This window comes from Poecilia reticulata, chromosome 1 (genome assembly GCF_904066995.2).
Source record: "Poecilia reticulata chromosome 1, P_reticulata-male-v2, whole genome shotgun sequence".
Lineage (NCBI taxonomy): Eukaryota > Metazoa > Chordata > Actinopteri > Cyprinodontiformes > Poeciliidae > Poecilia > Poecilia reticulata.
Window position 1 is genome coordinate 3224199 of NC_088830.1, and position 13299 is coordinate 3237497.

General features: G+C 41.0%; 1 protein-coding gene across 2 annotated transcripts in view; it reads left to right on the forward strand.

The window, feature by feature from the left end:
- ttyh3b (tweety family member 3b) overlaps window positions 1-13299 on the forward strand; it is a 33645-nt gene that overhangs the window by 5540 nt on the left and 14806 nt on the right. For both annotated transcript variants that reach the window (XM_008404466.3, XM_081610514.1), the window contains exons 3-8: window positions 7940-8136; window positions 11096-11207; window positions 11287-11507; window positions 12403-12498; window positions 12650-12722; window positions 12818-12893. In XM_008404466.3, coding sequence (XP_008402688.1) covers window positions 7940-8136; window positions 11096-11207; window positions 11287-11507; window positions 12403-12498; window positions 12650-12722; window positions 12818-12893 — 775 coding nt within the window. The remainder of the gene's footprint in view (window positions 1-7939; window positions 8137-11095; window positions 11208-11286; window positions 11508-12402; window positions 12499-12649; window positions 12723-12817; window positions 12894-13299) is intronic.

The following is a 13299-nucleotide window of genomic DNA, read 5'->3' on the forward strand; positions in this document are numbered from 1 at the left end:
TTTCCAGTCAGAATTTAGATATGAAAAAAATATTACCAGGCTTCATTTATTCCTGTCAATCCTTCCTTCCTTCTTTCTATCATTCTATTCTATTTTTTCTTACTTTATTTCTTCTGACCAGTTGTCCTTCATTTCTTCCATTTAACCCTTTATTTTTCTTTCTTTCTGCCATTCAATTCCTTTCTTCCTCCATTCTATGGTTATTCTCTTTTGTTCTCTCCTTCCTTTCCTTGTTAAATTCTTTCCTTTCTTTCATTTATAGGTACATTTGCTCTTTCTTTTTTTCCCCTAAAAGGAAACTGGTTGTTGTCTGATCTAAGTACCTGAGACCACATTTCATATCACGAACAAGCGACTCTTGTATGTCAATAAAAATAATCCTTGAATCCTTAAATAGTTAATGAGACAAAGAACTTAATGGCTTAAGGAACAGTGAAGTGTGTAGACTTCAAAAACTGATGCCGAAATTCAGAGCGCAAATGAAATGAGTAAAGCTGATAAGAGGCTGTATTTTTTAATGGATTTTTTGTGTAAATATGAGTAGCTTCAAAATCTCATATTTGAACCTTTATTGTGCAAGAGATGTGACAAAAATGACTGTGTATTATGAACTCTTAACATCTAAATGCATTGGCATAACTTGTTCAATAAACTCGTAGAAGTTGATCTTCCTTTCCTTCGCTTTCTTTCTTTCCTTCTTTCTTTTGCATTTTACACATTTTCACATATTATTAGATAAAAAATTCATGGATTACTAGAAAAGAGCTCCTGTAATTAGTAACGTGAATCAAAGGGAATTAGTACTTTTCAATTATTCATTGAAGTCGACAAAACTGCTTTAGAGAGCAGTTTTATCTCACACCTTAGACTCATTTAATTGTCGTTGCACAAAGACACAATAGTGAAATTAGTAATTAAATGTCGCTTGGCCACCGGAGCAAACGGAGAAAAACAAAACAAAGAGAAAAATCACAAGTGTGCCTATAAATACATAAATGTACAATAATATATTGATAATAACATATAACCTAGCATTTTCAGACAGGCTTAGTGGGGGTATTGTTGGTGGTGAGCAATCTGATGGTAGACTGGATGCCCTGCCATTGTTGTCTGGTGTTGCTGGGATCCTGAAAGAAACCTTGGATGGCATGTTTTGCTGTCCTGATGGTATGGTTTAGATTGGCCCTCGCTGATTGGCCGCATCACCAGATTTGAAGGCAGCTTTTCACTCTCTCTGAATACACCTGAGTACTGAATACACCTCGTCAGTCATCCCAGGTTTCTGGTTGGCCCATGAGTATTGTCTGTGTTGGAGTAACCTTCTCCGTACATCTCTGGATGTAGTCTGACACAGATGCCACATACTCTGTGTGTGTGGCATCTGTGGTTGTGTGTAGCGGCCTTTCTGAACATGGCCGCTACATGTTCAGAACCCCAGTGCACAGACTGGGGTCTGTGCACTCAAAACAGTCCTGCAGTGCAGACATAGCTCCCTCAGGACACACTCTCACCTTCTTCACCACATGCTTTTCTTTGGTGAGCCGGGGCTGGTATGCTGGGATGAGCATAACCGAAAGATGATCTGAAGAGTTGAAATGGGGGCTGGGAGCTTGTCTGAAGGCCTTCTTGGAAGAACATTATTCATGTTATCCTGGTCTCGGGCATCAATAAAAACACAATAAAGAGAGTACTCTATGCTTTCTAGATGTTAGTGCAAGGGTTGAGAATGCAGCAGTTTGCTGTTTCCCTTTTGGTGGTTAAATCCTGCTTCAGGTTGTCCAGTTTGCTTTCAAAGGAGCGTATGTTAACAAGCAAGACAGAGGGGAGCAGTAATCGGAAAGGGTCTGTAAGTCCAACATGACACCGATGCTTTTGTTTTCTCTCAAGCCTCCTCCAGTGTCTCCATGGACCTGGGTTGTTGGAAGATTCTGCTGCTGTGTACGTAGCTTGATCTAACTGATCCAACTAGCTTAGTCCGTGTCTCCGAATTTATGGCGTCCAGATGATGTTGCAACAGAAAATATTGACCTAGCCAACAAATTGTCTGTGTTACCAAGAGCCGAAGCAACCACAGCCATACAGGGCGCCGCCATGGTAACGGAAAAACCTAAAGCTCATGTTTGATTTTACTCCCTTTCCTTATAATTCCTGAACAAGGTGACTACCAGGTCTCTGCACCAGGTCGTTTAGCCTTGGCAGCTCCCACAAAACTGTGACGCGTCATTTAGAAGCATCCATTTCAGTTGCTGCAGATTGCTGGCATGCACTGAGAAGAGAGGAGGAGGGGAGTGGGGGCGTGGAAGTTCAAGAGCTCAGAGTGAGAAGGCACCCACAGTCATGAACAAGGGGGGGAAGATGAGAACTGGAGGGAAACACAGGCAGAGGAGGAGGAATGAAAAACAAGATAAAAAAGACTAGCTTGAGATGAGAGGAGAGAGTGAGGAGACTTGATGAGCCATGGGAGGTGCTGCTAAGTTGCCAAACAGCCACTTCCTGTGAGCTATTCAGTGTTTAACTAAGGGCCTTTGTGCATGTTTGTGTCCCTGTGTGTACCCACTGGAATTTTAAGGACCCCCTTTTCAGACTAATTACATACTGACATATTTCAGCAGATGAGGCTGTTTCCATGTCCGTGAGCACTGTGACTGTAAGCCCAAGCGTTTTTAAGTGTGGAACAGTAAGCTATATGCTTACGTACAGTGGGATGGTCTTCTGTGTCAGAGCGTATGTGTCTCTTTCTGTTGTTTATTGATGTGGGGTCACTCGGTTCCCTCAGGATCTGTGTGTTTTTCACAGGGTGAAGTTGTTAATTTTGGTTAGGTTGTGGGAGGGAAAGAGTGTGAGAAGACGATGAAAAAGGGGGGACTGGACTGGACTGGGGGAGGGAGCGTGGCAGTGGGGCAGTTGATAGTTAAAGGATTCTTTCTTTCATTATCTTTTTTCTTTTACTTTTTTCACTGGGGCCAGCCTTTAGAGGGCCTCTATATCTTTCTCAAAGGTTTTCATGCATCCACTCAGCACTCAAGCAAAGGCCTACACAGTGTCCTCTGTCCACCGCATCCATCACCATATTACATGACACATTCTAAATGAGCAGAGAACGTCTTCAGTGTAGGTTCTTTTCTTTCTGGTTCACTCAGTTTCATTTTGTTTCCCTCACACTTTTACTTTGTGCTCCATGTTGGAAAAAAAAATCCAAACCCCTTGAACTTTTTCACAACTTTTAATGTATTTTCTTGTGATCTTATTTGACAGACTAAAACAAAGTAGTTATGAATTGAAAAGAAACATGTTTTTCATAAATTTTTAAATAAGAATTTTCTATAAAGTGTATTCAGAGTATACAGTTATGTTGCAGGATATTGAGATATTTCTCTAGCAGTTTTGCTTGTGCAGAGACTGAATTTATCCCCATATTGTTTGCAAAATAGCACAAAGTCAACCATTTTGGATATAATGTGAGAAAACAGCCATTTAAATATCTATTTATAGATCCTCAATTGAATTTAAGCCTGGACTTTGACTGAACCATTGTGATTTTTAAAACATTTATCTATACTTTTTATAATTTTTGAATTTACCATGAGGCTGCACAGTGGGGCAGTTGGTAGAGCTGTTGCCTTGCAGCAAGAAGGTTCTGGGTTTGATTCCCGGCCTGGGGTCTTTCTGCATGGAGTTTGCATGTTCTCCCTGTGCACGCGTGGGTTTTCTCCAGGTACTCCGGTTTCCTACCACAGTCCAAAAATATGACTTTCAGGTTAATTGGCCTCTCCAAATTCTCCCTAGGTGTGAGTGTGTGTGTGTGTGCATGGTTGTTTGTCTTGTGTGTCTCTGTGTTGCCCTGCGACAGACTGGCGACTTGTCCAGGGTGACCCCGCCTCTTGGAGATAGGCACCAGCAACCCTCCCGACCGAACTGAGGGACAAGGGTGTAAAGAAAATGGATGGATGGATGAATTTACCATGATTTCTTAAAACAGCACCATAACATAGATGAAATGTTACACACCAAATTACAGCAGGATAACTTCCCATCACTCACCCGTCTCTTCTTTTGTTGTTGTTGTTGTTATTGTTTTTGTTTTTTGTTTCTTGTTGCTTCTCACAGGTTTCTCCTGGTTTGCCCTGTTTTTAGTTCCATCCATTCTCCCATCAGCTCTTACCTGCTGGAGAACAGCAGCCCCACAACATAAACCTGCTTCTGTTGGGCATGGTTTATTTTTGCAACGCACTGAATGTCCTCAACATTTCGTAGTGATGAAACATTAATCCATAGTAACGTTTCACATCTTTTTATTCTTGGAGTGCTGAAATAGGAGCTGTTATCCAGAAGCTGTTGAAGCTACAGCACACAGGCCCTGCGTCTACGTTTCTGCGTTTGCGTTCATCTGTTTGAATTGCTCAGTCAGCGACAGTTAAACAGCTGCAGATCATTAAAGTGGAACCATGTGATCCAAAATAACACATATTCCCAGCTGTGGAGAGCAAAGTCAGTCAGTAATTATAGTTTTAGCTTGTAGGCTACAGTTTATATAGTGGGAGAAATTATCTCATTGCTCTTTGAAAAGGACAGACAAAAGACTTTCTTTTAAATCCTGAATGTGGCTGGTCTTTGAACTTGCAGAAGAACTAAATACAACCAGAATACACTTGAGGACAGTCACTGCCTAGGGCTGGAAAAAGTTGTGTACAGGTCCTGCATGAGTCCAGTCTATAGATAATAACACACACACAGTCTGGCAGAGCAAGGACGACTCACAGAAGTGTAAGTGATTGATCTTGTCCGCACCACACGCGCACACACACTTCGCATGGGCAGATTGAAAGTAAATCACTGTGCCTTGGTGTTTGCTGTGCTGGCCCCTCCTCCACCTGGCAAGCTGATCTCTGGTAGGGCTAATGCTCACTCTCACATGGTGACATCAAAGTGGGCAGACTCATTTATAGCCAAGCTCACCATGCTTATTAGCATCTAATTGAGCCTCGCCTAATCTGCTCTGACGGTTTGTCAGCCCCACAGTTAATCTAGGCACTGTCAGACTGACTGAGAGGAGGATGAGGCTGTTGCAGAGAGTTGGTCGCCACTGAGGTTTTAATTAAAATTTAAGGTTCGTGGTTAGTTAATGTAAAATTTTAAAGAGTTAAGCCCAAGTACGGAATGTTATGTTTAAAAAAAAAATTATGAAGTATAACATTTCTGTCCAGCTCTGTAAAAGCTTTATTGGTTTTGTTCGTTGTATTATAATGTAGTTGCGTTTTAGACTCAAGAGACTTAACATTGTGTAGCTGGTGCTAAGCATAGCTTTACCAAAGCACAAGATGATAACACAGGATAATACCAGAGACAGACATGTTCCCTCTCCTGTCCCATCAGGGTCTTTTCCTGATCTACCCTGGTCATCGTCTTCAACCTGGCAGAGAAGAGTCAGTAAGCCAAGGGTGAACAAAACTAGTTCGACAAATGAATAATGTTAGCAACAAGCTGTGCTATCAGTACTTTAGTGTTCATTAACAAAAGCTATGATGATGGAACAATGCATATTTACCATGTTGTAGAGATTACACCTGCCATCACCTACACGCGTGTTAGCATTGTTCTTATAAGCAGGAATCTGACTCCCAGCCCACTAAAGCTGGTGTGGAAGTTAACTTCTTTCAGACTGGAGAAATTTACAGTCAATACAAAAAGCCTTCCAGACTCTGGAATTGCGGGAAAGATCTTGAAGACATTGTCAGATTGTGTTACACTCCGGGGGCCCCTACAATTGCATTGCTGCTGTTTCAGGATGTTGATGCAGGAGATCTTTGTCTGCTGTAAGTAGTCTCTCAGAGGAAATGTTAGAACCCTCCTGTGTTTGCATGGCTTTGCCCTGCAACGGCAACTTCAGAAGGGACAGGAAAATTAGTATATCGGCATATTGATAAGCATAAAAAAAGATTACAGCACCTCTTTCCACATATGCTTCCATGTGTCCTTTGTCTTCTAAACTCACTTCTCTTTGGGACAACTGTTACTGTAGCGGGGCGGTCTCCCCCACTTTGTTCTTCACTTCAAAGCTTTTGGAGGTTGAGTGATCTGTGTGGTTGGCATTTATCTCATGTAGTTCTTGAACAGCTTCACTTCCTTTCCCTCCATGGAGGTGTGATTTTTTTTGATGAGGTATAAATGCAGTATTATGCATCGCTATGTGCTGCTTATGTTTTGTATGCATAAAACATTCACTAGATAACCACAATTTCCAAACTATAAACTGCTGAAGAGAGGAACTCTGCTTGTTTGTGCATTTCTCTGCTCAGTTATGTGGCCTGCCTGTGGATCTGCTTTCTGCTCATATCAGTTAACAGACTTCCTGCTTTCTTTATCCACATCCTAAATGCTCCTCTCCCCAGTGGTAAAGACCAGTGTGGAACTGTGGATTCTTTTATGGACTTTGTGTATCAGGCCAAGATTTGGTGAAAAAGTGGAGCATGTGTACTTCCAGCCTGACGTATCAATATTGAGATTTTAGTTTTTTGATAAATGTGCAGCCATAAACCCCTCATTTAAATTATGTTCTACGGACTGCTGAGGAACCTCAGAGAACCGACAAAAGCAGTGGAAATGTATTGCTCAGCAGAGCTGGATGTAGTGTAAATTAGGTGGCAGTCTCGTCACAGAGTTTTTTTTTATCCAAGCATTGTAATAGAAAGTTAAGTGGTAGGAAAAAAATGTAGAGAGGAAATGTGCACAGGCAACAGGGATAACAGCAAGCAGTAAAACAAAGCCCACTCAAACATTTCAGGGAGATTCACAAGTAGCGGACTGCAGATGGAGCAAGAGCTGCAAGAGTTATTACATACAGAATCCAGGACAACTGTTGCTGTAACGGGACAACCGTTGCTGTAACGGGACAACCGTTGCTGTAACGGGACAACCGTTGCTGTAACGGGACAACCGTTGCTGTAACGGGGAAACTGTTGCTGTAACGGGACAACTGTTGCTGTAACGGGGAAACTGTTGCTGTAACGGGACAACTGTTGCTGTAACGGGGAAACTGTTGCTGTAACGGGACAACTGTTGCTGTAACGGGACAACTGTTGCTGTAACGGGACAACTGTTGCTGTAACGGGGAAACTGTTGCTGTAACGGGGAAACTGTTGCTGTAACGGGGAAACTGTTGCTGTAACGGGGAAACTGTTGCTGTAACGGGGAAACTGTTGCTGTAACGGGGAAACTGTTGCTGTAACGGGGAAACTGTTGCTGTAACGGGACAACTGTTGCTGTAACGGGGAAACTGTTGCTGTAACGGGGAAACTGTTGCTGTAACGGGGGAACTGTTGCTGTAACGGGGAAACTGTTGCTGTAACGGGGGAACTGTTACAACTGTTCTTTTCCACTTTTTCCTTCTTTTCCACTTTAATTAGTTTGGATTTTTGAAAGTAAGTCAAACACAGAAACGGTTTTAAACATTTAGAGCTCCGTGATTCTTATTTTGCTCTTCAATTTGAGCAGTTCTCTAAAACTTCTGGTGTATGTAATTTGTTAGATGACATAACTCGTCTTTCATGTGGGTCGTTATGTTGTCTTTGAATGTTTTTGAATCAGTTTTCATTGATATCTGCACAGCCTGTGTTGTTGGCTCACAGTAACCTGGCCACTCTCAAGGTTAGCTATGTTAGCTCTGGGTGTTAGCCTGGTCTGTTCTGTTGAGAGTATGGATTTCTTTTCTTTTTCTTAGTGGAGTTTCCAGTCATAGTTCACTGCTGCATATAGATTATCTTTCATTCCTTCAATTTATATGAAGTGTGTAATGTTGCTGCTCATATTTGCTGACAGACTTCCTGTATTCTATACCCACATCCAAAATGGTGCTCTTTCCTGTGATAACTCTGGAACAGGATTCTTACATGTGCTAACTGCGTTAGCCAATAATTTCTTTGTTTCTCCTCCTTCTCTTTAGTCTATTTTGCTCATCGGTGCTATGGCCGTGCTGTGTTTGGGCCTGGACCTCATTTTTCTCCTCATCTACTCCTTCTGGCTTTGCTGCCGAAGATGCAAGAAGGAAGACTCCTCACACTCCCATTCTCACTCCCAGCAGCCCAGTGCTGACTGCTGCTGCACCGCTTGGTGCGTCATCATCGCCACGCTCGTCTGCAGGTGAGAGGCTAAACTAACCCTCAGCTTGGTTGTGCAATAATTAGTTATCTCTATCTATTCAGATATAGAAATTGTCTACAAAAGCACGAAAACCATTGCTTTTATCTCATCTGCATTCAGAACAAACTACAAAGTATGTAAACGAGTTTTCTTCCATTAATAAAGGAATAAAAATAACAAAAAGCAAACAGCCGTAAAAGTAAAAATAGGACTGAGATACAACCTGACATTAGTCAAAACATTTACAAAAAAATACCTTATACACAAACTTACTAAATACATTACACATTTAGAAGACGTCCGGCCCAAAGTGGAGGAGTTTTAAGTAGCTCACCCACAAGATCCAAGCTCTAACTTGCAAATATTCTTGTTTTTTGGAGACAATATTTGCCACATTAATCACTGAGAAGAACAAGAAAATGTGTAGAACATGGAGCCAAAATAGAACAGAGAGCCACAGAAGATGACAAATAGGGAAGAAAATCAAAGGAAACAGTAATTAAAGTCTTCAACAAACGTATGAATGTGACCAGATTTATAGTTAATCTTCCAAGTGGCACAATTTCTTCCTGAATAGTTTTCCATGGTTACATATGTGTTGTTCTTTCAAGCCCTGTTATATTAGGTAGAAGCGATAAAACAGAGAAACCAAGCATAAAGAAAAAAGAGAGAAAAGCTACAGTGACAAGGAAGACATGAAGAGACAACAAATTACCAAACAATGGTGCAGAGAGTTTATGAATGTGAATGTATTCCTCTTTTAGTTACTCTCATCTCCTCTCTGCTTCTAAGCTCGAGATTTTCCTCCCTTCCCGCTTCTCCATCTCTTTCAGCCTTTATTTATTTTATCTCTCCATTTCGGCCCTCTCCCTGGCCGAGAAAGGTTGCCATGGAGACAGCAGCAGATTTGATGCAGAGATGAGAAATGAATTATACAGTCATGTAAGCTTTCTGTGTACCTGTGTGTGGCAGAGGGAGAGAGATGTTTTTAGATTTTGAATACTTTATGATTTTTCTTGATATCCTAACTGAGAATCGAATTTAGATGAGAACATTTGTATACTTTATTGCATTTATTTTTATTTTTTTGCCCACTTTTTTTGTGTGCTTGTGAGTCTTTGGATCAACAACATGTGGACTTCTTTCAGTTGTTTTCCAGTGTGTTCTTACTGGACTGCAAAAGGTAGAAAGGGCGAGATTATAGTAAAACATGTGCAGCAATAGGAAGCAATTGTCTTTTGGTCAGAAAATGTATATTTTAAACGGGCGGTGTTATGTTAAACATACTTTTTTGAGCTGTACATCCTGTTATAATGTTATCTCATCAAAAATATACCTGGAGTGTTGGCTTGATTCTTAAATGCATTTTTGAGAAATCCTTTAACCTCCAATCATTCAGCTCTGCAAACCTCCTGGGTGGACCTAGCCCCGCCTTCGAGGACTGAGCTCCTCCTCAGAACTGCAGTTTCCAGCTCTAAGGAGGGGGTGATTATAGACAACCCCTCCCCCACTATTCCCCTACTCAGCTCCTTCAGACTAGCCAGCAGCAATTAGCAAACACCTGGTGAAACTGTTAATCTGCTGAGCTCATTATAGGAGCTGCTTCCCAGTGAAATGCTGGTTAAAACATTGTTCAGTTAAAGGGTTAATAGAGGAGCCATGTTGTGATGATTCCCTGAAGGTGGAGTTTCAGATAGAGCAGGAGTTTTTAAAGAGACAGAGGCCCAATTTCAAGGTGTTAAATTACAATGTCAGATTTCTTTTAAGCCATATTTGATACAGTATTTTTATGACACATGCAGTAACAGAGGTAACAGAGTTACTTGATCTAGCTATGAAATGACACTAGGTGTCTAGAAAATACATATTGCTGCCCCTTTAAAGCCTTCACAGGGATTCTTATTAAAATCCACGGTTGTTTGGTTGGGTTATATTTAATCCTGTGTTAGTTCAGTTTTTCTTAGTGTTTCTAGTTATGTTTATTTTGTATTGTTATATAAAGTCACTTTTAGTCTAGTTATTCTTTAGTGTCAGATTTAATTTCTGTTCCCTTAGTATTCTCCCTTGCCCCCTGTGCCCCTTGTCTCTCTCCCTACACTCTTGCATATATATATATATATATATAAGTACACTGGGGGAAACTCTGCCAATAGCTTATGTGTTTAACAAAGTACAGAGGGCAAACAGATACATGAGGATATTTGCATTGTAAAGACAGATGTATAATGGAGCTAATAAATATGTAATAGGCCTGAATGAATTGTCTGAACAATGTTAATGTATCTCTTCAAATCTGTCTAGTGATTGCATGATGCAGACAGCAGCAGCGTCAGTAGAGTATACAGTAGACTCATGTACATAAAGCACACAAAAGGAGGGCAGAGTCAGAAGGTACACACACAAGCTTTCAGTGGGTGCTGGGGGGCGGAGGGGGCATGAAAGCATATTGGGGTTAAAGGAGGCAGCATGGTGGAGGAATGGATTAACTACAGCAGAAAAATAGAAAAAAATGTTTCTATTGTTTATGATGTTGGATAAAGTCTTTATGAGTGAAGAGCCCCAAATATTGTAGCCTGTGTGCTGAATGACTGTGGGCAGAGCCCTGCAGGGGGATCGCATTATTTGTGGTCTGGTGACCCAATTATTGTGTAGACTGTGTGTGTGTGTGAGTGTGCATGTGTGTACATAAATCCTCTCTGGTAGAACTGTGTTTGCCTGAGACCTGAGGGTGAAATCTGAGAACTCAGTGCTGCCTTCTGGTGTTGAGGCAAGGCAAGGTGCAGATGAACTGCAGCCGACAACTTAGCGGGTCCTTCAGTTTTTCAGGATGATTTAACGCTGCTCACAAGGTGAATTATAAAAAAAATTAGAAGTTTTGTTTTTTTAGAAGTTTGTCTATAGGTATGAAAAGTTTGTATTTACTCAAAGATTCATGTATTGGTTCCCATTTTTCCTCCAGTGCTGGAATTGCTGTTGGATTCTATGGAAACGGGGAGTCAAGTGATGGCGCCAGTCGCCTGGCGTACTCGCTTCGTCATGCCAACCGCACTGTTTCTGGAGTGGAGAAATTGGTGAGCCTATAATAGCACTAAATATTTTACCCTCAAATATGAAGTACACTTGAGTGAATGTTTTTCATTTTGTTTCTAGGTGTCAGATAATACTCTAGCCTTAAACCAGACAGTGGAGGAGAACCTGGCCCAGTTAGAGACGACCTTCCAGGATCAGACGGACTATGTGGCCATCATCCAGAAGCTGCAAGGACAGCTGGACGAGTTGGTGAGACTGATGGTGGACGTCCCCTTTTGGTCCAACACGGACATCTCTCTGGAAGACTTAGCCCAAAAAACCGAGGCCTTTGACTTTTACAGGTCAGTGAATAAAACAGTTTTAAATCCAGTCCTGCCTTTCACAGACATATTATATACTTTGTATTTATTTAAATATACTTTGTATTTATTTAAGATAAGAAACACTATGTCAACAAAACTTAATTTACTTTATTGATAATAATAAAACACACCCTAATCAGGCATAAAATTATGACCTCCTTACTTTGTTTGCGATCTTAATTCAGTGATGTGGTCGGCTCATTTAGGAACGACTTACTTTTTACCAACTAAAGATAACCTATGACAACATTAAACATGTTCAGAAATGTTCTGTACAAATTGTGCAGGGTGACTTCTGCTGCCTCTGATATCTGATTTCTGTCCTTTTTTCCCAGCCATAAGTTCTGCCACAGCTTCTTCTCTCCCCATTTCCTGCACTCAATTCTGATAAGAACTTTTTTTATGTTTTATTTTTTTTTAACTCGACGGGACCGTTGGGTCTGGACTGAGCACGCCAGCAGCTCATTTGGCACTTTACCTGCCTGACCAAAACAAGTTGTTTTTAAAAAAAAAATTATTGTCTCGCTATATTGAAAATGCATCCATTTAAATGAAATTTCCTTTATAAGGTCTTATAGAGCTTTGGTGTACACAATCTGGTTATTAACAACATAAAAGATCAATAAAATAATTCTACTGTGAGAATCAAACTCAGTGTTGGCCTGTTGAACAATTTTACCTCCGAAATATACACAAAGCAGGGTTGTTCCTGGTCTCCATTACTCTTTGCACTGTAACTACCAGCAAAGTATGTAAGACAAAGTGAGAATATAAAAGTCATATTTTTTGCCTGATTAGTGTAAATGAGAAGCTCATATTTTAGGTTTTGAAATGCTTTTTGTGGAATAATGCATTCCTTTTTGTATTCTTGTAGGTGGTTGGGTTACCTGGGTCTGCTGCTGTTCGATGTTCTCATTTGTCTGCTGGTGCTCTTTGGGCTCATTCGCAACTCTCGGGGTACTCTGATTGGGTACGGTCTGTTGCATCATCACCCCCAAGCTGCTCTGATTGGACTGATTTAAACCCTGCTTGTTCTCTGAAATGTGTAAACCATGATGTGGCATGGCCATCGAGTTTATTATCGATTTAACAGAGAGTTTCTTTTCTCTTCCGTCCTCCAGAGTGTGTTTCCTTGGGGTTTTGACACTGATAATCAGCTGGGGTTCTCTGGGTCTTGAGTTGGGTGTCGCTGCTGTAAGTTAACCATGGCAACACAGTTGAGCTCTCTGTCTGTACAGTGATGTAATCCCTACTGCTGGATGTCTGATTTGTGTTTGGCTCTCCCACAGTCGGCCAGTGACTTCTGCGTCTCTCCAGATTCCTACATAACCAGTGTAACCAAAGACAATGCAGTCATCAATCAAGGTACGTACACCGAAACAATACAACCATGCTGATGTCCAGCAGGTAGTTTATGCATTATGGACACTGTTGTCCATTTTGGTTGTCAGTTTGACTTCTGACAGCTGAAGCTGCTATGGCTTCTATTTTTAGAAAGTGTTTCAGTTCTTTGTGTGTGGCTGAGAACATCCAGTGGGATTTGGTTTGATTGACAATCTGGTATCTAAAAGCTCATACTGCCTCTCAATACATTTTGCTGTGCATCAAAAACCCTGTCTTGCTTCTGCTCGTCTCAAAGGCATCACAGAGAGAATCCAGAGCAGTTTTTTTAATTTTTTTAATTTTTCGATCTAAGCTGATTTCTTCCTTTCCCTTTTTTATCATATTTCTGCTTAGTTCAGCTTCATCTTTCCACACAGTCCTGTTGCCT